At 38.8% G+C, this 27846-nt stretch overlaps 1 protein-coding gene across 6 annotated transcripts in view; it reads right to left on the bottom strand.

The window, feature by feature from the left end:
- Positions 1 to 530: 530 nt before the first annotated feature.
- CCSER2 (coiled-coil serine rich protein 2) overlaps positions 531 to 27846 on the bottom strand; it is a 56943-nt gene continuing 29627 nt past the window's right edge. For 3 of the 6 annotated variants that reach the window (XM_081004898.1, XM_081004899.1, XM_081004897.1), the window contains 4 exons: positions 26392 to 26475; positions 25122 to 25208; positions 23830 to 23928; positions 531 to 6171 (listed from right to left, as the gene is read on the bottom strand). In XM_081004898.1, the coding sequence (XP_080861024.1) occupies positions 5362 to 6171; positions 23830 to 23928; positions 25122 to 25208; positions 26392 to 26475 (1080 nt within the window). In that variant the 3' untranslated portion in view covers positions 531 to 5361. Of the gene's footprint in view, positions 6172 to 13993; positions 14053 to 14399; positions 14440 to 17640; positions 17726 to 23829; positions 23929 to 25121; positions 25209 to 26391; positions 26476 to 27846 lie in introns of all 6 variants that reach the window. The other 3 variants (XM_081004902.1, XM_081004900.1, XM_081004901.1) reach the window with 3 other exon arrangements.

Raw genomic sequence — 27846 nt, 5'->3', positions numbered from 1 at the left:
CAATAAGGATTAATACCGAATGAGTGAAAAGATTGTTTTAAAAGATTGTTGCACAGTGGTGTACTAGTAAATTTAGAAATAAGAGAGCACATCATGGCAGCCCCAAAGCCATTACCCCCAAGGAGTCTTAAAATGTAAGCAGCTGTGCAGTCTTACACACCAAATCCAAAAAGCAACAGGACACGTAGTAATACTCAGTTTATTAAAATTAGCATGACTGCATTCCTATGCATAGTTTGGGAGTAAGTTCGACTGAATGCAGTTGCATTAACTTTTGACTGGACGTGTTCAAAACATTTTTGTAGGACCCATTGTTGTCCCTACCCTATTATTTCCATTATTCTGTTCATCTAAAATTACATTCGATTTCAGATGAGCCAACGGATTGTGATTTGTTCAGATTTCTGTTGATAACACTAGGCGGCAGAATGCTCATTTTAAAATTAAGATCCAGAACACTCTGCATCTCCCAGAATCTACCCAAGCAAACCACAAAAATGCAGACAAATGACTGCTCACACACAAAGACATTCAGAATTATGAATTTTATTCACTAAAGCAACACTGAGGAAAGTCTTTACATACAAGTTTTTAAATCATCTTTACAAGCAAGTTCCAATATACAGTATTTACTTTAATATTCTTTTTAACGAAATACTATGTATTAAGGGTACTTTTGCAGCTAGTACCAAATTTAATACTAACACTGCAGTTAATATTAATTTATTGTGGTGCTTTTGACATTTATGTAGGCAGTGAGCAGCTTTACCACAGCAGTGATCAAAATATTTTGGAGTTTTCCGAGAGCATGGTTGTAGAAGAGACTGAAACCCGGATCTACGACCATGATTGCATTTCAGCAGGACAAATTTCACCAGCATTAAGCACACAGGTCCCACTGATTTCAATGAGGGAGAGCCAAGCACAAACCAAACTTACCTATGGAAATCAACAGGCCTTAAATGTGCTTAGCTTTGCCTGAATTGTGCCCATGGTGGTCAGAGAATCATTGCAACCAGGTGAAAACAAAGACAAAATGGAAACCCCATTCCAAAACCAATATCCATTTTAATGGTATAAGAAGGCGTGCCTAGCAAAAATGCAGATAGTTATGCAAACAAAAAAAAGTAATTATGTTTCATCTGCAGACGTATTACTCTACCAGTATATGAAAGGTTTCATGAATGCACATGTATTGACATGCAAGGAACAAAAGAAATCACAAATGCCATTCTATGTATGTATGCTGCATTAGAACAGCAACAAAAAAACCCAGCATTTGAGACCAAGGATTGATTTCTGTGCAGTCAACTTGAACTTCACCATAGCTGGAGTGGGAGTTCATGTTATATGTTTGTCTGAGAACCACTTGAAATAATTGATGCTCATTGATTACACAAATGATTCACTCAACTTTGGGGAGGAGGGTGCTTAGTATTGCACATGGTTTCATTAATAGATCAAAAATCATATCGAACCGTATAAAACTTGAAGAACAAAGTGGAGTATTTAAGCCTCTGTTCTGGTGTCTCCAGGGGCCTCTCCTTCAAAAGAAATTGCTCCCAATTTTTTAGCGATAGTATGCAAATGCTAGGTATTAAATAAGTGGATGCTTAGTGAGACCAGCGTTTGGGGGACAATACCTTGCAGTAATGCACAATGATACAGTGAACATTTGGAGATAATAATGAACAGGTGGCAGGGAATGGAAGAGGCTGGCGGCATTTGTAAGCTGCATCATCCATGGAAAGCTGCCATTGTTTTAAAAGCCCAAACTCTAATTCCAATGCATAATGAAAAACTATTTCACTAACTCAACCACAGGCATTTAGATTAAATTTAGGCACAACTCCAAGCAACGGAGCTCATAGTTTATAAAGTGCAAAATTAGTTTTGTTTTGCTTTTACAGCTATTGTTAAAAGATAGATATCTTCAATATATATATGTTTTGAGGAGCTGTTTAACACTTTAGGAATTATTGCATAACGTAGGAGGATCCAGAAAGGTAGAATGCACACGTTTAAAAACCTAAACAAAATCCAAATTTTTAAATATCTGCATTTAGAATAATCATCTCTATTGGTGCTAATGGCATTTCTTCCCTTTAAGTAAGTATTAATATTTCTTGAAATATATAACCATTAGAGTCCCACTACAGGCCTGGCACTCCAAACAGCACTTTCTCCAAACCACCATGAGCTTTCAATTTTCCCTCTCATCACCTAAAAGAGCTTTGTCTCACACTCTGAACTTTCTCAACATACTTTGTAACTTTCTTTGATATAGTCATACTTGGGGAAAGATTACATATCCAGTTTAGAGACTGACAAATGCATGATGGTGAAAGCTTCCTCTGTCAGATAATTGCCTTTGGCAGGGTGGAAACTCATTTTTCTAGGGACAGTGGCAAACTCAGCCCACCCCAAAGTTTGCATGTGCTGGCAGCACAATCAATTTAGATTATCCATCTAAACCTTACATGTAATCGATCCGCTATCCTCTGCATTGTTTCTAAATTGCCAGACATTTTTTTTAAAATGGGGCATGCAATCTTAAAATTGTATTTGGAAAATACTTCTTTTTCATTAGGTACTATATTTTAGTAATTTAAGAAATAGAACCAAGACCATCTCCAGTGCTAACTTTTCATTAAGTGCTCTGAGGAATACAGTTATTTTAGTAATATTAATTTTAAAAAATAAATAATTTAATTATTTCTAATTTATATCCAAGGAAATCTGTAAAAGTCCAAGCTTTAAAATGTGGTGCAAAGGTCTTTAATAACGGAAAACAGCTTTTAGAGTAGTTGCCCTGGGCAAGTGACAATTCCTTTCCAGAAGAGCAAATTGTCAGACTGCTCATTATACATGTTGGTGGGTTGGCAAATTATTTTTTTGTAGCTGGACTGAAACTGACTTAATAAGGGTAGATGTAGAATGATAAGATATAATTAAATTATTTCTAAAACTTCATTTACCAATGACAGCTGGTCTCTTTTCTTCAACAAGATGTCTGAATTTATCTAAAGGGGCAAGAAGATGTTTCAATAACCTCTGCTCCAGTAATGTTTGAATATTGGAAAAACATTGAGTACCAGCTGTATATGTCAATATGGGATCATGCTATATTTGTTTTTCAAAGAGTATGCTGTAATTGCACCTTGACTCCAACCAGAAAGGAACACTTTTGTAACACAAACTGCTGTGCCACTGTAAATGCTAAAATATCTACTGTGAGCATCACATCTAGCAAGTAACCATTTAATCAAACTATTTGGACAGATGGAATATAAAAGGGAGTGTTTAGTCTGCCTTAATTAAACAGAATAATGTGAGAATTTGAGTTATAATCCATTTCAAGGTTTGAGAAAACCATTGTACAATTTAAATTGTAGGACCTCGTATTACCCTATCCCTGGTCACAAAAAGGCAACTGATGTTTAAAAAAGTTGTGTTGCTTTAGGAAGTTAGTTGTACTTTAGCCCTTTTAATGCATTACTCATGCAAAAGGGTTATACAGGGGCTGTCGGCCTCATTCTGACCCTTCACATATTGAAGGATAACTTCTTGGGAATCATGTAGACCCATGTGCCGCCTTCAAGCAATTTAGAGGGTTCTGAATTGCATTGGGAGCCTACAATGATAGAGCTTCCCCATCAGTTATCACAGAAATGTAAGGTGCTGAGAGGCAAAATTCACAATCTGCAGTTCCCATCGACCAGCTTTGCATCTTGAAAATGTTTCCTGCTGTTGACAATTCTTGGGCGGATGAGAGTATTCCCTAGTTGAGGACAGCAATCACAAACATATGCTCTTACAGGTTTAAGGTGCATAGATATAGTTAACCTAAGAGGATATTCTTGGTCAGTCTTATGACTAATGAACCATGTTTGATTTATGGAAACGTCTTCAACATCCCTTCGGAGGGAGGCATATATTCTTGGATTAAAGGAAGCCCAAGCTGCAAATGCTCTGGTTTCATTTATGAAGTATCAATGTTTGAGATAGCATTCAACAAAGGATTCAAACCTACTACTGTAATGTACTCACACCTGCTTCATTTAACAGTACAAAGGGCAGCATTTGAAAAGGCTACCTTCTAACCGTTGTTCTCTGGTTGGCATTCGAGTAAGACTTAGATAACCTACTACATATTTGGTTTTGGGGGGTGTGCAGTGTTTCTCATAAGAGCATTTTATTGCATATTTGCTAATGCAAGTTACAGGTATATCTTTACACTTCATTGCGCCATAAATATTTAAACTACAACCATCTTCATACAGAGTATCTAAGAGTTTTTTCTCCTTTACCAGTCATTTTCCATCCCTCATTCAATACCTAGGAACTAGCCACAAATGCAATATTATTAATCTCTGAAAGAGTACCAGTTCTGTTTTTATGACTCCACAAGCTTTCCCAAAGTGTGTCTGTGTATTTTAAAAATATTTCTTTAAAAAACAAGCTTTTATTATGAAAAATAATTTTCAAAACCCTACATTTATGGCAAAGGTTTGTGCAAACATTTCAAGTTGGGTTCATAAGACTTGCAACAGCAACATAAATTAATAAATAATGTTACAATTAAGTTAAATCTTAACATGAAAGTTATGTTGCGAAAATCCACAACACAGGTGTCACGGAGTCATTATTCCCAGGGTCACAGCACATAACCATTTTACAACTATCTGCATGAAAAGGTTTTGGGTGGATTAATGTTTAAAATTTAACTAATATCCATTTCACCCTGTGAAATTTTGTTTGCCGCTTGTGAACAGTGAAATATAAATTCAAAAAGTAACTACAGCAATTTGGGATCCTCCTGGCATAAAAACCCCAATTCAACACCAAATATACATCATTTAGACAGTCTTGGGTTCACTGTTGTAATAAATAGGAGCATTTTGCATAGGTCTCTGAGATACAGAGTCAGAATTATGGCTGAGATTGAAGATAAAAAACTAATTTATCACTTATAGTTGATGTCAGAGCCAAACGTGTATCCATAACCACCTACCATTCAGTGGTCCAAACTACTAAGGGTTGGATTTCCAGCAAGCAGCCTGTCCTCCTCAAACAAATGGTGCATTACTCTTAGCAACCAGTAGCCATTTCAAACTTTAGTATTAAGCCAAACAATCTTAAAAGGGGACAAATGGGCAATGCAATCAATGGATAGCACAGACTTCTAAATGGCACAAAATCAAGGGAGATTAGACTATAATAGTTAAGTACCAAAAGAACTGAAGCATTCAGTGCGTGCATGCTTTTGATGAAGATTCTTGACTGAGACAAGAAAGGGTGAGAGTATGCAGCTTTACAATACAGGACACTGAGATGTTCATATGCAAGTCATGATTTCAATTATGTCTTTGGTTTAGGGAGGCGGGAATGCCGATTAGGAGCCACACAGTCACCAGAATGAATGTTTGAATCTTGATTCTGCATATTTTCTTTTGCTTGTATTAGTTGCCTTGAGTGGTTTGTCTTTGACCAGGTATTCTGAGATTCAAGAGGCATCATGATTTTTGGATTTGTCATTTGCTTGGGCCTAAAGGAAATCGTTGGAGGACGAAGCTTTGAGATTTTCTGGCTCTTATGACTCAGGTCAGACTGACTTGATGCCAGCTGCAGTTGTGTTGGGTAGCTTGGCGGCAGCTGTTCAGGCTCCTTTGAAGCAGAAGAGCCATCTGCAGATGCTGCTGCAACCGTTACTGGAGGAGGCACTAAAGCATTCTGCTTCGGAGTCTTGGTGGCTCTTGAACTCTTTGGCGCTGAAGCCTGGTTTGTCCGTGAGCAATTGTTTTTTAGAACTAATTTGGTCTGCACTTCTTGAGCATTTACTTGGGAAGATGAGTGAGAAGAGGGATGCGAATGTAGCGTATTAAATTTTCTACCAGACAGTTCTTTAGGTTTCTCTCTAACTTTTACATTCTTGGTGGAATGTGCATTCTCCTCTGACTTTCTTACATTTAACTGTGTATTTAAAGTGCTCAGTTCATTTAGGCTATTGGTGAAGGAGCCATCTGCAGCATTTTGAGATTCATGGCCAGCACTTTTCTTTTGGTCTTCTGTTGGTTCATTGTGGGCCCCGATGAGTGACGTTTTTATTAATTTTCCCTGGGCGAGGTCTGTGAAACTGGGAAGGTGGCTGGAAGGCTGTAGTACTTGAGGCTACAGGAGAGAGAGTTACATGCCAACAATTAGGTAAAAATCAGCTAATATAAATGAAAGACACACTGATCTGTTAGGGTAATTTGAAATCCAGCTTTTCCCTCAAAAGTTTACATTTGAAAAACAGGTGAAGCACATTCCAGACATCTGAAACAACAAAAGAATAAAATCCAGCAATCTCAAATAAATTGTGCAACACAGGGGAAAATTTATTAACTCAATTGTAGCAGGAAAAATTGCCAGATCAAACAATAAAAACCCACACACACATACTATTGTAGCAAAAAGAACGTTGATGCCCAAGAAATGGTAAGCAAATTTAATGGCACACACATGTAAATGAGAAGTTACACCTATAATTTCCTATTAAGTGCTCATACGCTACAGCTATGAATAAAATTCTTAAGGTTTTATTATATAAGGTGAGGAGGGGAAACCTTTTCTTCTGTTGAGGGCTGCTTTACCATGAGGTAACCTAAAGGGGCCACAAGTCAACTGTAGGTAAGGCCAAGCTTCTCTCCCGACTCCCTGACAGCTCAATGGGCTGCCAGCAGATGGTCTGATTGTTGTTGTCAAAGGTCTGAACTGAGAGCTTGCAGAATGCTTTTGCAACTGGGGCAAGAGCTGCATACCCGCCGTTGACATAAGGAATTTGCTGCCCCCCTTTTTTTAAAATAACACTTTGCAATGGATTGAAAATACTTTTTTCAAGAAACAGAAAACAGATGAATTGAAGGTTTGATTATAAAGCTAGAGATTAAAAAGAGAGATTTTTAATGAAGTCACTGCATAATACAATTATACAGAATGAACCCTGAGTTTAGGAACATTATATTGCAATTGCCACACCTGAGAAAAGGATGTAAATATACAACAAAGAACTTATATCTAAGTGAAAGAGCATGAGCTTTGTGTACAATAGCCACATTCATACTGCCTCAATTTAAATGAACACAGGTAGCAGATCTTTGCCTGAGACCTCAAAAAACTACCACCTGTCAGAGCAGACAGAAATGGGTAAGATAAAGCAGCCTATTATGTTCACTGCATGTTATGTATAGGTTTATCTCATTTTACCAATGGAATTTTGGGCACTTAAAAAAACCCTACCCTACACAAAGGCTTACATTTAGTTCTGTAAGAAATATCAATGTGCTCCTCCCTCTCCCATAACTTTAGAAAGTGAAAGACCTGGAGACTATAGTTTGGAGTACCCTGGCCCCTCACAAGATCAACACACTGCAAATTAGTGGAACATACTGACTATCCAGTCCCAAGTTTTCTACATAAATACCTAAGTTGGAATGTATCAAGAGCTAGTCAAAGACCAGGACCACACACAACTGTAAGCCATTGGCTTATTGCAAATGTGGAAGTTCCTGGAAAAGATATTTCTGCTGCTTTCCTGCTCCCTGTCCTGCTGTGCTGCTCTGAGCTTTTTTATGGCTTGGCTTAGTGTGTAATTTGAACCAGGGTTCATAGTTTGTCTCACTCCAGACAAACCATTGAATCTAGGTTCAGATGGGGAACTAGAGCTAGTCAGTGGGTCAGATGCGAACCTCCCTCACCCTTCATGTGGCATTTTCCTTTGCCCACATGGTCTGACATCAAACCATGTGAACAAAGGCTCAGTGCAAACTCCACTGATCAGTTGCGTGTAAGTGGTTTCAAAGGCATAGGGCTTTGCAAGTGCTGCTGAACAGTGGTGCCTACAAACCCAATTTCAGCAAAGAGCTGTACCTTTACCTGCCACACACTTCATGCTACAGATGACATCAGGGGTAGGACATGTGAGCATGGCTTAACCAAAACGGCCTAGTGGGCCAAATGTGGAAGCTCAGTGGGTCTGATTAGGCCTGTGGGGCAGAGATGTCCCCACTGTGGCTTATTTCACAGGAGAGCAGTAGAACTGGGGGAGTAAAGTGAACCTGATCTCCTATCCAAGGCCTTACTCATTCATGCTAAGCTGTGTTTTAGCTTAGTGTCAACTGCAAACTGAGCCAATGCGACACGTTAAACCGCAAATGTAAAAATGGCATTACAATGATTATTATGTCAACACTGTGGGCAGATACAGCTCTGTATATGTTAGGACTGGGTTGCTAGCCTATTTTTGTTCTCAGTGAATTTCTGTATAGCAATCCTAGCTTTGTAGATGTGATGTCAGACGACACACCACTGTTGCACGAGTATACAGTGGTGCCCCGCAAGACGAATTCCTCGCAAGACAGAAAACTCGCTAGACGAAAGGGTTTTCCGTTTTTTGAGCTGCTTCGCAAGACGAATTTCCCTATGGGCTTGCTTCGCAAGACGAAAACGTCTTGCAAGTTTGTTTCCTTTTTCTTAACACTGTTAATACAGTTGCGACTTGACTTCGAGGAGCAACTCATAGAACGCAGTGTACATAGTAGCCTTTTTTGAGGTTTTTAAAGACTTTGGTGATTTTTGAAGCTTTTCCAAAACTTCTTTTGCAGCCATTTGGTAAGTTAAGCTTTTAAAACTTTTTTGGGGGGTTTTGGATTTTGGGTTGGGGTGTTTGGAATTCAAGGACTTGGTGTTGGGGAGGGGTTTGCAAGAATCTGGAAGCTTGTGTGTTTTTTTCTGCATTTTTATGATTTTCTGTGACCATTGGGCCACTCTGCTGTTTTTAAAAAAAAATTCTGGATTTGAATTTCTGTGTGCTGGGTGGCTGGAACAGTTGGGGAGGGGTTTGCAAGAATCTGGAAGCTTGTTTTTTCCCCCTGCATTTTTATGATTTTTATGACCATTGGGCAACTCTGCTGGGTTTTTTTTTAATTTCTGGGTTTGAATTTTGAAATGCTCTTTACAGTATGTGTGACTTTAAAGAGCACTTAATAAACTCTTGTTGTACCAAATTTGGCTTTGTTTGGACTTTTTTTGACCATAGGAACGCATTAATTGATTTTCAATGCATTCTTATGGGATTTCATGCTTCGCAAGACGAAAAATTCGCTAGACGAAAAAATTCACGGAACGAATTAATTTCGTCTTGCGAGGCACCACTGTAGTCACTTTGTGCAGGGCTGAAGGGAAGACTACAATGCTTTGTGAGAGTGGGAGGGATAAAGAAGACTACACAGCTTCCCAGAAAAGCTAGTTTTAAAAGCAGTTACAAAGTGACCCAAAATAAAGTAATATAATTAGTAACAAGGGGAAAGGGTGTGACTGCAAGATATATGCACGGATAACAGCTTATACCAGAATCAAGCTAGGAGGATTCCCATACACTACAGAAAGAGGGAGGAAAGCAAAACTCAAGCAGGTAATCAGAATTCAATGTAAAAATGCTGTACTTTTTTCAGGTCAGCAATCATCCATTGATCAGGTTGCAGAAGCACTTTTAGAACATTCTGCTTCCTTCCTAAGCCCCTCTGGATGATGATGATCATCAGGGATTTAGGAGGCCACCATGTGTGAGTGAAAAAGAGAGTGTGCGCACACTTCTACACTGCAGTACATCATCACAACCATCCAAACCTCAATAATTTTTTACAAGCTTTACCATCTTATTTTGACTGAAACAAAAGTGAAAATAACTTTTTCTCAACAAGCCAGTATTTATGGTGCAGAGTGAAGCAGAAGTTTCCTTATCAGTAGCTCCCCAACTGTACTCTTTTATTACTTAAAAAGGTACCCCTGCCCGTACGGGCCAGTTGTGTCCGACTCTAGGGTTGCGTGCTCATCTCGCTCTAGAGGCCGTGAGCCGGTGCCGTCCGAAGACACTTCCGGGTCACGTGGCCAGCGTGACGAAGCTGCAGCTGGCGAGCCAGCACCAGCGCAGCACACGGAAACGCTGTTTACCTTCCCGATATAAAGCGGTCCCTATTTATCTACTTGCACTTAAGATCGCTTTCGAACTGCTAGGTGGGCAGGAGCTGGGACCAAACGACGGGAGCTCACCCCGCCGCGGGGATTCGAACCGCCGACCATACGATCGGCAAGTCCTAGGCACTGAGGTTTTACCCACAGCGCCACCCACGTCCCTCTTCTATTGCTTAGGGGAGTTTAAAAAGCAGCTTGGGGACTTGCCTGGAAGGTGTAGGTTGCCTCAAATGAAAACATCCACATATTATGCATGTGGTTAAGTGCATCTCCCTGGGCCAGAGATGCTTTAAGTGGTCTTCAAACTGCCCAGTCCTGGAGATTCATGACTGGGTGAGCTATAACATTTGTCAACGTGTGTGTGTGTGTGTGTGTGTGTATTTCCATACACGCACACCTCCTATAGTCATGTAAACCCCTTCTCCTTTCTTAACTGCACTCTAGGACTGCTCTTGTATTGTAGAAATCTAACTACAGACAGCCATTGCAAAGTCTCCTTTACAAAATGAAAGAATTCTATTGACACAAAGTGTTTTAATATTCTAAAGTTGCAATCCTTGGCACATCTATCTGACAGTAAATACCACTTTACTATAAAACCTACTTCTGAGCAGATATGCACTTGACTGCTCTATTAATGATTTTCTATATGTACCAAGAAATGCAGGAACAACTATTCTAAGGACCTTAAATATTTCTAAACTATCAACATTTCTTAACATTTTATGTTGTAATATTTACTCACTTCTTTATATTTATTCACTTCTTGTATTTCCCAGCAGTCCATCATTTCTGACCATATGCCCCAGTAAAAATACTGGCAACCCAAGGAAATGAAAATATATTACTACGAGAAGAAGGCATACAAGTGCCAGGTACCATAATGTGAAGAAAATCCACCTGTAAATCCTACCCCTTGCCTGAAATTCTTTCATTTTCTCTCATTTGTCCAGTGCCTACCTATAATCTTTTTGACGTTCTACTTCTTCATATTTCTAAACTGTATGCCCACCTTTGCTCTTCTACATTTCCTCCAGCACCTAGAGTTGCTGTCAACATAAGGAATTGCTAAGAAAGCAATTTGAAGATTTGAACATTAAATATGATGCATTAATTTCCTAGTCTCAGGGCAGGTACACACAACAAATACAGTATGTAAACTAGGTGTTTTCCACAACAATGTTGACAACCTAAGTGTGAATATGTGTCTAAGCAATCTTGACAGAACCCCAACTTCCATGTGTGCATGTCACTTAACTGCTGCTGGAGACTCCAAAGTTACACGGAAGTACATGCAACACTGTGTGTAGGAGGACTTAACATTCCACAGTTTACTATTTTAGGAGATGGAAAGGGAGAAAAGAAATGGTTAACAGAAAAGGACATGCAGAAGAGCCAGAAAGGTTGTCCTGGCTTGTATCTGCCACGACATCTCCAGACTGTCAAAGTGGAGAAGCATGGCAGTGGATGATGAAGACAAAAAGAGATAATTCAGAGCTTTACTGTGCAGATCCTTTCTCCATTTCTACCATTACCGAAGGTTACCATCCAATTATGCATTTTTAAAAATCACTAGTTAGTAGTCGTGGCAGTGCATCTTTGCACTAATGCATTAATGTAGCGGGCTGTGCCCTGTGACTTAACAGAAGAGCACTCCAGACCCTAAGGACTCCCCTCATTTGCACAAGCAAAGTATCAAGCCTTTCTATGGCCTACTCAAATTAATAGGCTCCTTATTTCTTGTTTCTAATACTGTAATCCAGCATTCCCCAAATTATGATGTTAGGCCTCAATTTCCACCAATTCCATCCAACATAGCCAAAGATAAGGGATAATACAAGCTGAGAATCTAACTACATCTGAAAGGCACCACACTGGAGAAGACTGCAATAACCCAATCCCCACTACACTGTGGCACTGCACTGCATTGATGCATTTCTCCTTATGCTCACAGTTCTTTGAATCAGTTTGCTTTAACAATTGGGGTCACTCTCATAGTAAAAGGTTGCTAAACCTGCCATCTGGCCAAATTTAATTCCCCTGCAGGTAGGGCACACAGAAATCTTTTCCCAATTTGTCATATGGAGCCAAGATTAGAGGAACAATGCAGACGGAACAGCTAGAAATTCCACAAAATAGATATCAAAGACTTCTATGCCAGAAGTTTGAATTAGGACAGAATTGAAATTTATAGCTAAAAGGTTCTGAATCCTTCTGTAGTATTAAAAGCCTCTTAAAATGGATTAATACCTTATTACCAAAGCAGAATCAAATCCAGAAACTGGATTTCAATGCCAAATTTAGGATCATTCCACAATATCTAAAAAATCAATGTCAGGCAAAAAAAACTACACACACCTTATCATAGCTAAATTAAGAAAACATTTCTCTAAAAGATGGAAAGAGTTTGCTCCTAATCTTCATTTAAAAAACGGTCCACATTCTTTTTAGGTATTAACATGGTTTGCCCTGCATAAAACATTTCTCATATTGGCCACTATGGATAATCTTACATTAACAATAAGCAGAGATATCATAAGCCTTTTACCCATCCATGCAGTAAAGCCAGGAAGTCTTTAATTAGCATTAAGGGTCTTCAGTTTCTGCTCCCAGATTATTTCCCCTCTGGGCAAGCCTCCTTCATGGCCTATCCTAATGGAAGGGCCAATGGAGAACATGTCATCATAAAGAGGAATGAAGGAGCTGCCTATGTGGGTACAAGTCTTGTTCATATCTTGGCTCAATCATCCAGGATATGATAATCTGAATATGGCTACTGATGTTCCAAATTGTGTCTACTTGATATGAGGAATGGAATCAGAAAATTCCTTGTTTTCGATTTGTTGAGCCCAGGTGATCAAAAACATTTGTTTTTATGTACTTTTATTACTGACATTTATACTGAATCCAGAAGGAAATTTGCTAAGTTATTATTGAATGGTTTGGCCACTTTTAATAAGCTTAGTTTAAAGATGTACCTTCTGTCTAAGCAAGAGAAATATGTTTACATATTCAAAATTACAGTCTTTTCGATAATCACAATGAATAGGCCATTTATTGAAACAAATGCTATCAACTGTAGAAATCTGCATAGGCATTAATATGTGCTTTCCAGTGTACAGAATGCCTATGTACTACTAGTTTGTTTTAATTTAGGTCTAGTTTAATTTAAGCCTGAGTTTTCATTTACTTTCAGTTACAGAAGTATTTCAATAAGATAGCTGGTTAAATAAGTTGACTGGCTGGCTATACATGTATAGTCTGAAGTATATTGAAACTGCATGGCTGAGATGAAATTGGAGAGGGACTTTCACAAACACTTTCACCCACTACAAAAAGCAGCCTGCTTTGTAGCACTCATGTAAAAAAATTGCTGCAGGGGAAGGGGTCAAACACGTCGATTTGTTTTATGGAGCAAATGTCAGAGAAACAGAAGACGTATCTCCACTGCCAGGTTCCCCTCTAAAGCTCTACTTTCACCCTTAAGTTGTTCACCAGCAGACACCTGGTACAGACCTAACTGAAATGTATATGATAGCTACTTGTTTAAACTGTTTTATGGAGCTTTCCATTAATGTGAAACTAATGTTGCTTGACAGGAGTAGTTGTGAGTCAGGTCCCAATTTAAATTTCATTTCTACCATGAACTCATTGGGAAGCATTAAGTAATCACTCTTCCAACCATATCCCCATCTCACTTTGTAATATGGACGTAATAACAGCCTCTTACAAGGATGTTATAAGGATTAATGAAAACTCATATGCAATGCTGTGTGCACTAAGAAAAGCACTATGTGTTTATTGTGCTGTAGAATACTTCCAATGCTGTCTAACCAAGGAAGAAGATTATGACAAAGTATTAAACACCAATTGTGCCTTTGGATATTGTCAACATGTATTTTTACAATAAAGATAGGTTCTAGAAATTATCCATTTCCAGATTTCTCTAGATGTTCTAGTATAAAGGATCCACACATACCCTGCCACAATACAGCAGCATCCTGTGAAGGCTGGTTCTACATGAGTTGTTGCAGGGTGCTCAATAGCAGAAAATCAATGAAGAGAATTGCCACATAAGACACACACAGTAAACTGGAAATTACTTCAAATGTTTTGCAATTTTGCATACAACTTAATGCCACTCAGTAAGGTGTAGAAAAATACAGGCATGAAAATGTGATTCTCTTGCTTATAACACAGGTGAGATGAAACATTTACTTTGATTTCATTAAGAACTACCAAACAGCCTTTTCCTATTAATGTTATGAGGAATGGAGAAAACAAGACAACTCTGCATGCACAACTTTGACATGCATGCACCATGCAGGCAGCATACACAATAGTGAAGAAGTGGAAGGAGGAAGAAATCTGAAGTTGTACTGTACCACGCTTTATCATAGAAGTAATGGACTAATTCCTCAACTCCTTGCCAATAGCAAAATGGAAAGCAGAGACAAGAAAAAGACAAGGACAGCGGTGTCAGAGGACCAAGACACAACAATGAGCAATTGCCATGACCAAACAGTACCCTCTCTTTCATTACATGGTTGTGTATATAAACCTATTGAGGAAAGCTTTTATTCCAATGTACTAACGCAGGTCTTTTACATAAAGCATGTATATCCCTGAATCTTAAGAACAAATCTATGCCAACTTTTCAAAGGACAAAACTGACTTGGCACCTAATTTCTACTCACCTTTATCAGGAACTCAGCATTGACTCTAATTATGATAATTTGAAGGATTACACAGAAATTCTAATAGCCTCTGGACTTCCTGCTCATCACATTGTTTTGAAGGCTTTGTCTATATCAGATGTAGGAAACCTGTGCACCTCCAGATGTTGTTATATTCCAGCTCCCATCATCCTCACCATCGGTCATGTTGGCTGGGGCTGATAGGGGCTGCCATCCAACAACATCCAGAGGGCCACACATTGCCTGCCCCTGGTCTGCAGTCTATCATTAATGCTCAAAAAGTAATATGTGATAAACTATAAGCTTTTGGCTTTCCCTAACCCAAAAATGAGTCAGGGTATTTCCACAGCTCATAATTTCCTAAATCCGCAACTACTCTGCCCAACCCCTAGCTGGTTTTGCACAAGTTTCTATCCTGAAATTATGCCAGATTTGTTCCACTTACTTCCACCATCCTGACTCAATATAGGTATGATTGGTCCTTTGATCATCAAACTAATCAGCACTTCTATGGCTGTTCACATACCAAAGACTTTACAGAGAAGCTTCCAGGCAACTGGATATGAGGGATTGAAGTTTACCAGTCTAAATGGGGGGTGGGGGAGCCTCCAGTCCCTTCATGTGTTGTTGGATTCCAATCCCATCAGCCATGGATGTTTGGAGTTGGAGTCTAACAACATGTGGAAGGTCACAGGTTTACTACACCTAGTCTAGACACATAAGCAGCTTCCTATGCTGCTGTTCCACACTTCTGCTGCTTCCGCACCACAGACAAATCAAGCCAGAATTAGGCTTGTCATTTCATCTGAACCCAGGTTTGGACCTGTTTCCCTCAAACAAATGTCAAGCAGTGAGCAAAGAACAAGCCTTGGTTACTACTTGTGATTTGTTGGAAGGAAACAAACTATGAGCCCAGATTTGGACAACACAAAAAGCAAACAGGTTTGTTTTAAATTAGGAATCGGAAAACATTTTCAGCCTGAAAATTATACTGCCGTCTGGACAACCTTCTGGGAGTGGGGACCACATGCTAGTGCTGGGAAGGCAAAAGTGGGTAGCTCCTTTCTACAGTACATTAGTTTCTGCACATGCTCACACACCTCTCTTTGTCCATCCAGATAAAAAAAGGGTCATTATTAGCGTCCAAGGAACACATTCCAGCCAAGCAAAAACTCTAAAGGAGAATGTGAAGGAAGGCCAGTTAGGGGTGTAGTTTGGGGAAACAGTGTTGTTGGGGAGGGGGCTTTACTCGGAGAGAGTCCCAAGGTCTGGGAAGAGGCCAGTAGGGCTGCATTTGGCCCCTGGGCCGTAGGTGCTCCATCCTGTTTCAAACTGTGGCTTAATGTGATGTGTGAACTAGGCCAGTAAGTGCATTCCACTGAACTCTTTCATATTACTTATTTCACTGATTTTCTAGCCCTAAGCAACTTTCACTGCACAGCTTATAGCACTGAAAATTAATGAACCACCAAATATGGAGGACATACTAAGATCATAAGGAGCATCCTGTTGGACCACAACAGAGGCCTATCTAACCCAAACTCTATGAGAAGATGGGCCCAGGCAAATTCAGCTAAGCAGCCAAAGCAGTTCCTCGTCCAAGTGTAGTCCAGTATAATGGAAACTAGGCGTTCATTTGGGAATGAGACCCCCTGAATCTCAGGGGTCATGGATTTGAACCACATGTTGGGAATGCAGCACATCCGTGTGTTGCTATTTAGAACAGGGGCATGTCCACAGCAGGAACTGCATATAGCAAAGTCCAAATCCCAGGGAAAGGGTGAAATAATGCCAGTTCTCAGTTCCAATTCTGCCCACAATATAAAATAGGAGCAGGTTTTTGCTCTGTTCAAAAGAGAGCGCATATATATATATATACACACACACACACACACACACACACACAAGCTTACCAGTTAGTATTCAGTCTTTGTTTAGTTCCCAAATAGCATTCTCACAACATACGTAGCCCTTTAGTTATCATCCTTTTATATTCTTAAGAACATTGCCAAAGATCTTAATTTCTGCCCATACTTAATTTATTTAGCAGCATCTAACTGAAGCTGAGAATGCAAATTCTCAAACTACTAAAAAAAGTATTTCACCACTCAACTTTTAATAAAATTGATTGGAATACATCCTTACTTTGCAAATCAGCGTTCTAGGGTATGGATAATTTAAAATGCAAAAAAACTACCATAAGCAAATGAAAATGTTTACACAAACAAGGTAGCCACTTTATATTTCCCCTGAAATAATTTAAGCTAGTGCTTCACAATATATCAGTTTTACTAGTTTTCTACTCTATTTTAGTACAGTACAAATCAACAAATTTGTCTTTTCTATTGTGAATAAAGAACAACATCCCATTTTAGATCAAGCTGTTGCTAGTTAATGAGTAATATTAATAAATCATGCATTGCTGGAAAAGTCACTACTTTCTTAATTTGTTACTCTGGCACATTGCTGATTGAGAGATCTCTTAGAAAAGCTTCACAGCTGAAAGAAAAGTTTAATTTTCCAAATATAGCAATGTGTCACATACTGTTATCAAAGTATGACTTGTATGAACACATCTCCACAAATATCAAACAAATATATTTGGATGAGCACACATGCTGATAACATGAACAAACGGGACAAACACGCACTTTAAAAGCCATGAAAGGGTGGAGAACAAGCAAACTTTCAGGATCGATGAAATAAAGGTTTCAGGTAGCTTTTAAGATCTATTATTAAACCATTTGATAAAGCTGTTAAGTTGCAGTTATATCGTTAAGTGAAAGAGGTGCTGAGGTTAGACCACAGACTCGCATGTGTCTGATGTTTTTGCTTGAAAGAACAGAATGCTACACAATGAACAGTGCGTGCAAAGGGAAAACTGCTACTGGAGCACAGTGAGGGATATGAGTGAGAAGTACAGACTCACTCTGTCTGCGTTGCGGTGGAACAGTCCGAGGGATGCCCTGGAATGAGCCCTGCCAGGGAGAGAAGGAAGGAGCAGAATACCCACCCTGTGCAGAGAAAGATGGGGGAGAAAGAATAATAAAAAAGAGAACGGAGAGGGGGCAAACACCAAAAGCCACGTTGTTCCTCTTACTAAGAACAAGTACTTTTAAATCTGAAATAATTCAAAAGATCAGCAAGGTTTGTAAAAGCTTGCTTCTGGAAAATATTTGAAGGAAAAATTGGCTTTAGGTATTTGTATTTATTAAATGCAACACCAAGTCAATCAAGACAAGAATAGCCTTTTTATATACATTTTAAAATTGTTTCAGAGTACCTGGTGGAAGTAAGTGGTTTGTTTATCAAATTCTAATTTATTATAAAGATCAGCGAAGATGTCCAAAGAACAGGGAAGGCTTTAATAGTGTATGCCTTTCAAACCTGAAAAGATTATAGCAAGGAACTTGGGGTAGATTCTCTATTGCCTGCATACCTCAAGATCTTTGAAAGATGTTTTAATGGGACCCACACTTTACACCTGGGATGAGATGTTAAGCCTGATGTACACAAATAATTACAACTCACAAAATCCAATCAGCATAAACACAAGACAATACACTAATTAAAATGGCTTACTGAAATTGTAAAATTCTTAGAAGTCCTGGGTAAATAAAAATAGCTAGACTGGCACCCAAAGGGCAGAATAGATCCTAGGTGCACTCCCTCTTTCAGTCATCACATTTGTCCAACATCAGAACAACTGAAGAGGAGTGTTGATAGATAGCTGAATTTGTGGGCAGGGTGATGTTGAGAAAGGACTTTAGCATCAACATGAGCAACTCAAACTGGGTTTGAAAATCAAATGGTGGTCAGTGAAGCTCTTTTGATACTGATGGGAGATGTTTCTAATGAGATGCCCTGGGTTAACAGTCTCATGGTACAGGGTCTATCTGTAGTTCCCAAACCATCTTTTAAGAATAGCCCCATATATAATACATTCAGACTAATAAAAATGTTATCAGAGCATGGATAATTGCAATTGAGTGCAAGCTTGGGTTTTAGGTTTGTTTCAGACTGTAAAAAGATGTAACTCCAAAAAAGCTTAAATAGTTTAAGAAGCGGTTAAAAATTATCCATGGCAATTGCCTTTCATTCCAGCCACTGCATAAAACGGTTGCCATGTGAAGGCCAGTTCATGCATCCTCTGGGCAGTAATCATCATGTGAATACCAATCTCCATTTTAATGTAGAAAAAGGGGTGCCTGGTTTGTTTGTCTCCATGCTAATAGAGAAATGCTGTTTTGAGGATAGTGAAACCACGTCCTCTCAATTTGTTCTGCAGCAGGTGCACACATGCAAGAATCCTGAGTAACTCGGCCTTTTAAAAATGCATTTGGCAGCCACAATAGGACTTGCTCTCAAATATGCACAGGACTGCTACTTTAGAAAGAGTGGACAAATTTTGCTAAGTTGAAACATAGGGAATTGCAGTCATTATATTGTGGTGGGGGTTATACACACACTACATTTAAATCTTACATAGTTAGCTAGATAGAGGGGAAATTTCAGGTGAGACTAAATTCTTAAAATAGTTCTATAACCTGCATGTGTGGATTCTATATATTATGCTGAGCTCCAGAAAACAAAAGCTTGCAATACAAGTAGAACATTCAGCAACTTTGCTTGACGTTACATGAGATATTGGTGATACTTTTGATAACATACAATGAACGGTACAATGGTATGAAGAATAGACAAGATAGTATTGCAAAACAGTTACGTAAATATCCATTGGTTTGGTTGCCTATGTGAAGAATCAACTCTGAGCAATCTTTAAATAAGATTTCTTCCTTTTCTACAAGGCTGCAGTAAATCTATGGTGGTTTGGTTGAACATCAGTAATTCACAGTTAAACATATGAAATAATAAAAGTTTTTTTTTCCCCACTGGTGGACTGCAAAGTTGCTATGATCACTTCTTCCTTTGGCTGAACCCCTAGCACATAACTTGCACTCTTCTGAATCTTTTTGAAAACCAGCTATTAACAATGAAGGTTTTTCTTTAATAAATTACAACAAAGAAGTACACAAATGCATTATAAAGCTGCTAGCATGCCTGCCCTCCCATCTCTCTCTTGTGTAATATTTATGTGAGAGATGAATTAACAGCTGTAATTCCTAAGGTAATGCTGTAACCTTATTGCAGAGGGGGTGTAAAAAGGAAGTTTAAAAATGGGCTTAAATGTTTCCCTCTGTCATAAGCTGCGGAGCTGGCCTACCTATTTGTGGAAACAAAGCTGCTGCATTCTTTTTTCTCCCCCCCTTGACAACTAATGGGGGAGGAGAACTGAAAATTAACCATGGGCAGAGCCAGAAGTAGCACAACTCAGGGATAGGTTGCAGATTTTGATACATTACCATCGTGCCTGCCCTGAAAACTGCAGCAACAGAAGCTCTGTACTGTAGTTGATTTGGTAAAACACAAGTCCTTCCTTTTGACGCAAGTGTCCAGTCTACCCCTATTAAAATGAAAGGGAAAGTGACACTACCACACACTTTGGGCTAATTAGGGTCCATTTTATCCTTAGCAACTTCTCAAAATTGGGCAGGAAAAATAACTTCACATTTTGCCTATCATCATAAATTAATGTCCCCCCTCCCCGTGTGTGTGTGTGTGTGTGTGTGTGTGTGGAGGAGGAGGTTATACATCACTTCAAGAATGGTTCTCCTATATTTAAAACAAATTATTACAGCACACTGCAGAATTCCATCATACCACAAAAATCGATTTTACCACAAGGGGTTAATTCTGTTCCAAGCTGATTTTTAACTTGAAAGAAAAGTTACTTAGTGTAAACTTACAACACTGAAATTTTATATGGGGGGGGGGAGTAATTTCTGGATTCAGCTAGGGTTAAAATCTAAGCAAGGATTCAAAATCCTGGAATAGTCGGGTAAGCTTTCTGGGGATAGCTCTAAGTATGGGTCATTAAGGTAACAAAGGAAGTGGCTCTGTGTAGCAGATGTGTGTAGTTAGTAAGATAAAGACAGAGTTGTGAGCTGAGTTTTGTGTGTGTAAGTTAGAAGCTGGAGGAAGAAGTATGCCTGATTTCTGCTCGTACCCAAGACTGTGGCTATGGGTGAAGCAAGACTCTTCTGGGATGTTAGTGCAGTGAACCCCTCCATCATAGGCTCAGGTTGTAAATAAACCATATATCATAAAGACACCGCAGTCTCTGCTGTTCCTCATTCTGAAGGAAACACAAACTTGGGTGCCTAGAAACCCTGGAATCTCACACTGCTCTGGGACTGAGGTGGCATATAACAATATCTTGTTCTGGGTGGATGGGGGGAATATTAGGAGAAACATTCAACCCCTTTCATTATTTACTATGGGCCCAGTATTTCAGCTAGTCATTTTTTGTTATTGTTTCTGTTCTGCTATAGGAAAATGACAGTGGTTTCTAATAATTCTTCTTGTTTTTGTTTTTATTATGCATTTTGTGTTTTTATGCTGTGTTTTTATGCTGTGAACCACCCTGAGATCTTTGTATGAAGGCCGTTATATGAATTTAAAAAATAAATAAACAAACAAAATTATTCAATATGGGGGTCTCAACAGGTCAACTAAAACATGCCTATATGCGTATATCTATCTGTATACTGAATTAGTTTCAAATGAAAATAGTAAGAATAAAAATATAGATTATAGAATTTGTTGATGAATCAGTGAGGTTCATTTAAAATGTCCTTCAAAAATTATTCAAAGTAGATTAGAGTCAGAATGTCAAGAAGAGACAAATCAGGAGTTCTGAGTTTATAGTTTTGCTTTAACCTAATCAAGTATGAATTCCAGTACATATTGCACTGTGCTAGTTTTATTTGCCTACAACAGGGGTTGCGCCTGGGCCAGTTCACTCCAGCGGAGATCCCTCCATGGGCCCGATCATGCACACACTCGCGATTTCAGGCATCTGCGTCTGTGAAGACACGATTTCTGGCATCTGCATCGACATGATTTCTGGCGCCATGGAAGCAAGTCCCCGTGCCGCGCTGGTTTAGCGCAGTGTGTGGGGACTCGCCGAATGGGCAGCTCGGGGGCTGGTTAAACGACCCCTGCGGGCCGCTTGTGGCCCATGGGCCTTGGGTTTCTGACCCCTGGCCTACAAATATACAAAACACGTCCAATCACTATGATCTGAGTATGGTTTTTTTGTTATTTGTTCTTCCAAATCATGTACTGAAAAATGCGAAAGATTTTTTTTCAGCACAAAACCCTAAAGCTCACTTCTAGTCCACAACAAAGTGTCCACTAACAACTCTTAGAAATAGTATAGGAGAGGCTTCTGGGGCAGTTTCATAGAATAATTTACAACTAAAGACCATATAGTACTTCTCAAATCATGTCCTGGTTTGCATAGCATGTTAAACTACTATTTTCCCTACTACTGCCACTGCCATGAAACAAGTCAGAGTTTGGATTGTGATGACATCTGAACCTGGCTTTTCATTTGTTTCACTGCCTACAAACTGTAAACAATAAGCAAAGAACAACCTGGGGATACTGCTTCTCTGTTTAGAGAGAAACAAGCCAAGGTTCAGGCATCACAATCCAGATGCTGGCTTGTTTCCTGGCAACGTACCCACACTTAGCAACAGGAACTTTTCAGTAGTGTGCACTAGTACACTGCATGTTCACATTAAAATATGGGCTTGTTTTTAACCATGGTTTAATATGCCATGAGAACTAGAGCAGTATAATGCCGTTTCAGGGCAATTCTTTTAGTGCTATTTTGCCTCTAGTTTACTAATAGGTGAGCAGGACAGAGCTACAGGCCTAATTATGCCACAGCCGGGTCCACTGGTCCATTTGTTCACGTCTAGCCATATTATGAAGTCCACACAGGTGCCTGTACCATTTGTGGCACACATTCTGCATACTAGCAACCCATAAACTGCACTGCTAGGAAACTCCATTAAAAATCAGTGATGTGTAGAGCATGTGACATCACAGAACACTTCATTGCCATTTCAACAGTCAAAATATATTGCTAGTTTGCGTATAATTTTTTTCTTTACCCTAGAAAAGATGCTCAACCATCAATGTTGAATAAGATGCATAGAATTAGGAAATCCTCTCTTTCCTCCTCAGAAATATGAAAACACTAACCTCAAATTAACTAAAAGGGGTAAGGACAAGTGAACCCCATTTTTTCTCATTCAAATCTAGAACTAGTGCAATTTCTGCTGGTGTCCAGTGTTATTCTGAAATCCAAAAGAATCACAATTTTCTTACGAGAGCTATTTCATATTTTTGGTAAATGTGTGCTCCACTGCTGCTGTGCATTATGAATGCTAATGGAGAAAATTTACTACTACAATACATCAAACTTGTAAAGAATTATATTGTCATCTACACCAATACTTCAGATTCCAAAACTGGAAACAGAAATAAACCCAGGACTAAAATTTGACAGTTATTAAAAAGACAAAGAGGTAACCTTGCCAGGAAAATATGTATTGGTAATCTCATGAGATTTGAAATCTCATGAGATTTGAAAATAGTGGGTTATAGCCAACTAAGTTATACTCACAGTAGACCCACTGAAACTAATTGACCTAAGTCACTAATGTCCATTCATTTCAATGGAACAATCCTGAGTAGGACAAATATTGGATACACTCCCGTGAATTTAATCCATAAGAATTAAATATAGACTACAGAACCCATCTAAAATGATTTACTAAGATCCAAAATGGTTTTTCGATTCTGGAATGTCTGCAGTTCATATTAAAGTTTAATATGAATTACATTAGCACTATATTGCATTTTGATGGCATTCCTAAAAATGATACTTAGGAATCAGGAAGGACTGGAATCTGAAATCCTACTTATCTGAAATCCTAAATTGCATTTTTAAGACTCAAATGAGTCTTAAAACACACAAAAATACACAAAATACACACAAAAATACACAAAGAACTGTATGTCTCCGTCACCCGATAAATAACTATGTATATACAATGTAGCAGATTGCAAAACATCTTTAAAATTATATACAACTAAAAAGAAGAAATTGAAAGAACCTGGGTAACATGGCAAGATGATGAAACCTAATGGATCTAAACCAGGAGCTATCTTACATAACTGTAACTTTTCATCAACTACTCACAGCACTTTTCCTCCAGGAGGTCTGTGTGTATTTGTCAGCATATGTGCACGCAGGCTGTTCAGATATCTTGCTGTCTCTGTCGCAGACACACCTAACAGACTTTATGCATATGCAAAAGACAAATGATTTGATGGTTATTTATTACGCTTTTTAGTTACTTTACACAAACACCTCAAAATGTCTTACAGATAGTATAATACACAATATAACATTAGCAAATGAATTAAACAAAATATGAGGTAGTAAGGCCATAAAACAATCCTTCTGTACTCTCATGGGTTTTACCACCGCAAAACAGGCACCACAAACTGCTGCTAAGAAAGAAGAAAAGGATGGATACAGAGGTCCAAAGGCTGATCCACATAATAGACATTAGAAATACTTGATTCAAGTGTAAACTGAACAGTGTGTAAACTGTACACAAACAGCAGTGCAGAATATCAAGTTATTCCATTAGTTCAAGGGCTTCCACCTGCAGAACAGGACTTCCTCTCCCCATGCACTCCCCGCAAACCCCCCAGATCTCCTCCAGAAAGTTGGGGAGAAACCCATAACTGATGGGGGGGTAGTAGCAAGGACAGGAAATTAAAGTCCCATCCCATTGTACAGGTGGAAGTCTTGCACTAAACAGAACAAGGTCATGGGTCACAACCCAGTGTCTCCCAGAAAGGAACCTAGACTCATATATATATATATATATCCTGATACTTTTATACACTTAAATATATCACAGTTATCTGCAATTAACATGAAATATTTCCAAATCATTCACAGCAACTTCAACCGTTTGGAGAGTTTTTCATTTTTATTTTTAAATACCTCCTTCCATAATAGTTCCCCTGAATGTGTTAATATTGTAATTTTGGCTTTACAGTATAAGAAACATCATCTGCTGCTCTTTAAAGTATAGTTAGATTTCTCATGTCAAATCTTATACTTGATACAAATTGCTAAATGCAGCTGCATTAAGAGTAAAATAAATTGACAGTGTGATATGTTAAAATGAAGAATGGTGCAGTTTGAACTCCTGTTATTTCAGAATCCTGTGCTCTAAAGTTAACATACACAGCACATGGCCATAATATGTAAGAACACTAAGGTATCATACTCCTGATCCAGGAATTCCTGTGACTGCTCCAATTTACATAAGCAGCTCCTATAAAAGGATTTCCCACTGACTTAAATATTGAAGTTAGTCCCATGCAAGTGAACAAGAAGTGCTGTCACACTGATTTATAGAAATTATGGTAGATATCACATTCTCTGCAGAGCATACTGTATAATATACTCACAAGCCGATGCTCTAGTTGTTTGATTGTTTCATCCTTTTTCTTTAAATCTTCTTTAAGCTGTGTGATCTCATTCAGCAAATCATCAGTCTGGCAAACAAAAAGTGGAGATCTTAATGTTTTCCATGAAGTAGATAAATATAATTCTTATCTGTCCGGGAGGTCGGGGAAGAGAGAAAGTAAAATCTTTGTCTAGGAGCAAATTGCTTTTTAAAGTTTAGGCTCTGCATTATTTTCATTACTAAATGTTGAGAACGAAAACAAAAAACAAAACAAAACTGCAAATATTGGCCATATTCTGATATCATAGTTAACAGTGGCGTAGAATGGGGGGCTGAGGGGGGCCATCACCCCAGGCAGTTTTTTGGGGGGTGCGTCACGGTGCTCTGCCGCATGGTGAGCTGTTGTGTCCTCAGCTGCCCTCCAGCTGTAGAGTACAGTGAGAAGGATTCAACAGCATATGACACCCTCCCTGTGAGCCCACTGCCACTCGCAAAAGCAGCACTGGGCTTGCAGGGGCCAGGGTGATGCCTGTTGCTTTGCAACAGCTTGTGGTGCCCCATAAGTGTGCCCCGCTTTACAGCAGTGGGCAGGGGTCGCTCTGGCAACATACCCCACCCCACAGCATGTCCTGAACGTACCCTGGTGTATGCATGCCCTGGACACAGGCGGTGAATGCTCCACCACTGGTAGTTATGCTATGGTTTGAAAGTTCTGGACAATTAAATGGACAACTAATATAGCTTACTTAGGGGCAACAGACCACTGGGTGATATCAAACTACATCAAACCTACTGAAATAAGTAGACTTAATCTGATTTCCCTGAATCTACTCCAACATTATGTCTGAAGTTAAGATCCTCCCTTAAGTTTGGTTTGTTTGCAATCCTGCCCAAGCCTCTTACCAAATACATGTGGCAACAGCAGCTGGAAAACAAAACCTGCTCCCTAGGCCAAGTGTTTCTTAGTGGTGCTTTTCCTGAAACTGTCTTCTCTCCTCATTCTGCCTAGCAACATGGTTCTTTGCTTGCCCAGTTTTTCCACCACAATTCTTATCTCTCAAAATAGTCTGCAGAGTTTGCAGCTGCTTTGCAAAGAAAGAAAAAATTAAAGGAACTCCTCTCCTTGTCATACCTACTAAGGGTAAACAAGATAATTCAATAAATAAATAAATAAATAAATAAATAGTTAGTGCTGACCTACACACTTGATGCTTTTTCATTAGCTCCTTCATTCAAAAGGGTCAACTCTGAAATAAGCACAGTTGGTTTACCTTATAAACTGGCTCAGGCTCCTGCAGTTCTGGACTTGAAGGAAGTGAAAATGTGATGTTGTGGAGTGACACATTTTCATCATTCTGCAAGAAGAGAAAGGTTTCCATTTATTTGAGCACCTAAATCCTATAGTATTTGAATGATAAATACTACTAATTCCTGGATTATTCCTGACATTTTGAACTGACCTTGGGAGATCTGGTAGTTTCCAAACGGTTCCATCTTATCAGAGTTTTATTTCAAACACAGATTTCCAAAACTAGATAGTGAGATCTGCTAATAAATTGTATGCACTGATTTTACTTTTCATTTTAGTTTCTCAGCACTAAGAATCTATCAGGTTCCTGAAATTGTCAAACGATTTCTGGTATCCATCTTCAAAGAAACTTTCCCCCCTAGCAGTATTCAACATGTTAAATACTAGCTTTATTATGAAATTGGTTAGAGAGAGAGAGAGAGAGAGAGAGAGATGAAAGAAAGTGTTTCTTAATGCCTAGACCACACAACGATTTATTCAAGAATTATAAGGGTTGGAACTTAATTTGTTACTTCTAGTTTGTTTGCTGAATAATTATAAAAAGGTCACATAGCTATGGGGTGTTATACCATTCCACTTCACCAAAACCTTTTTGGTTCAGGGATTTACAGGAATCTTGCATCCTAGAAGGCTACTGAACTACCTAAAAGTGACGCTTGCATTTAAACTATTTCCTATGTGTAACCAGGCACTTTGGTTATATTAGTGAAACAGATTCGGTAAGATTGAGATTGTAAATTTCTGTTTTGGCTGCACCACTAAAAGGGGGGGGGGGGGGTTCTCCATTCAAAACATTTCCACAAGTGATGTTCACTTCATGAAGTATTCTACTGTACATTATTTACAGTGCACCAATTGGTATAAAAAAACAATAAAAATGAATGTTTAAAAAAGTGTTTGGGGATATCTGCACCTTCTACTCGGCTTGCTAGTTTTCTATATACAAGACGACATTCAATCATGTAAGCATCCCCCACCTGCAGTTTGAAGTCATATAGTCCAGAGGCAGGATTAAGGCCTAATTCTCACTGGAGTGCAACAGCAAACTGAATATCACTATTTCCAGCCAGGATCCACACATAATAGGTTGTTACACTATATCCCTAGCTTGATAGGACACATACAGTGTAGCACCTTTGTGCATGCAAAAAAGACCAGATTACATATGGTTACTTTTTTAAAAAAAGCCCCCCTTGAAATATTCCAAGTATTTGAAAACAACCTTTTTTCCCAATTTTACTTTCCGTCTACATGGCATATATTGAATTCTTCTTATACTTCCCAGACTAGCTGAAAGATACATAATCACCATAGACTACTTAGTTGTTTTTAAGAACTAAGAATGTTGGGCTTCTTCTGTTCAAAGGGACCTCATCATTAGTGACATCATAACTGTAATAAGCGAACTTCCTCTACT

This window comes from Podarcis pityusensis (genome assembly GCF_964106645.2).
Source record: "Podarcis pityusensis genome assembly, chromosome: 5".
Lineage (NCBI taxonomy): Eukaryota > Metazoa > Chordata > Lepidosauria > Squamata > Lacertidae > Podarcis > Podarcis pityusensis.
This window is presented reverse-complemented; position numbering and strand designations above follow the sequence as displayed.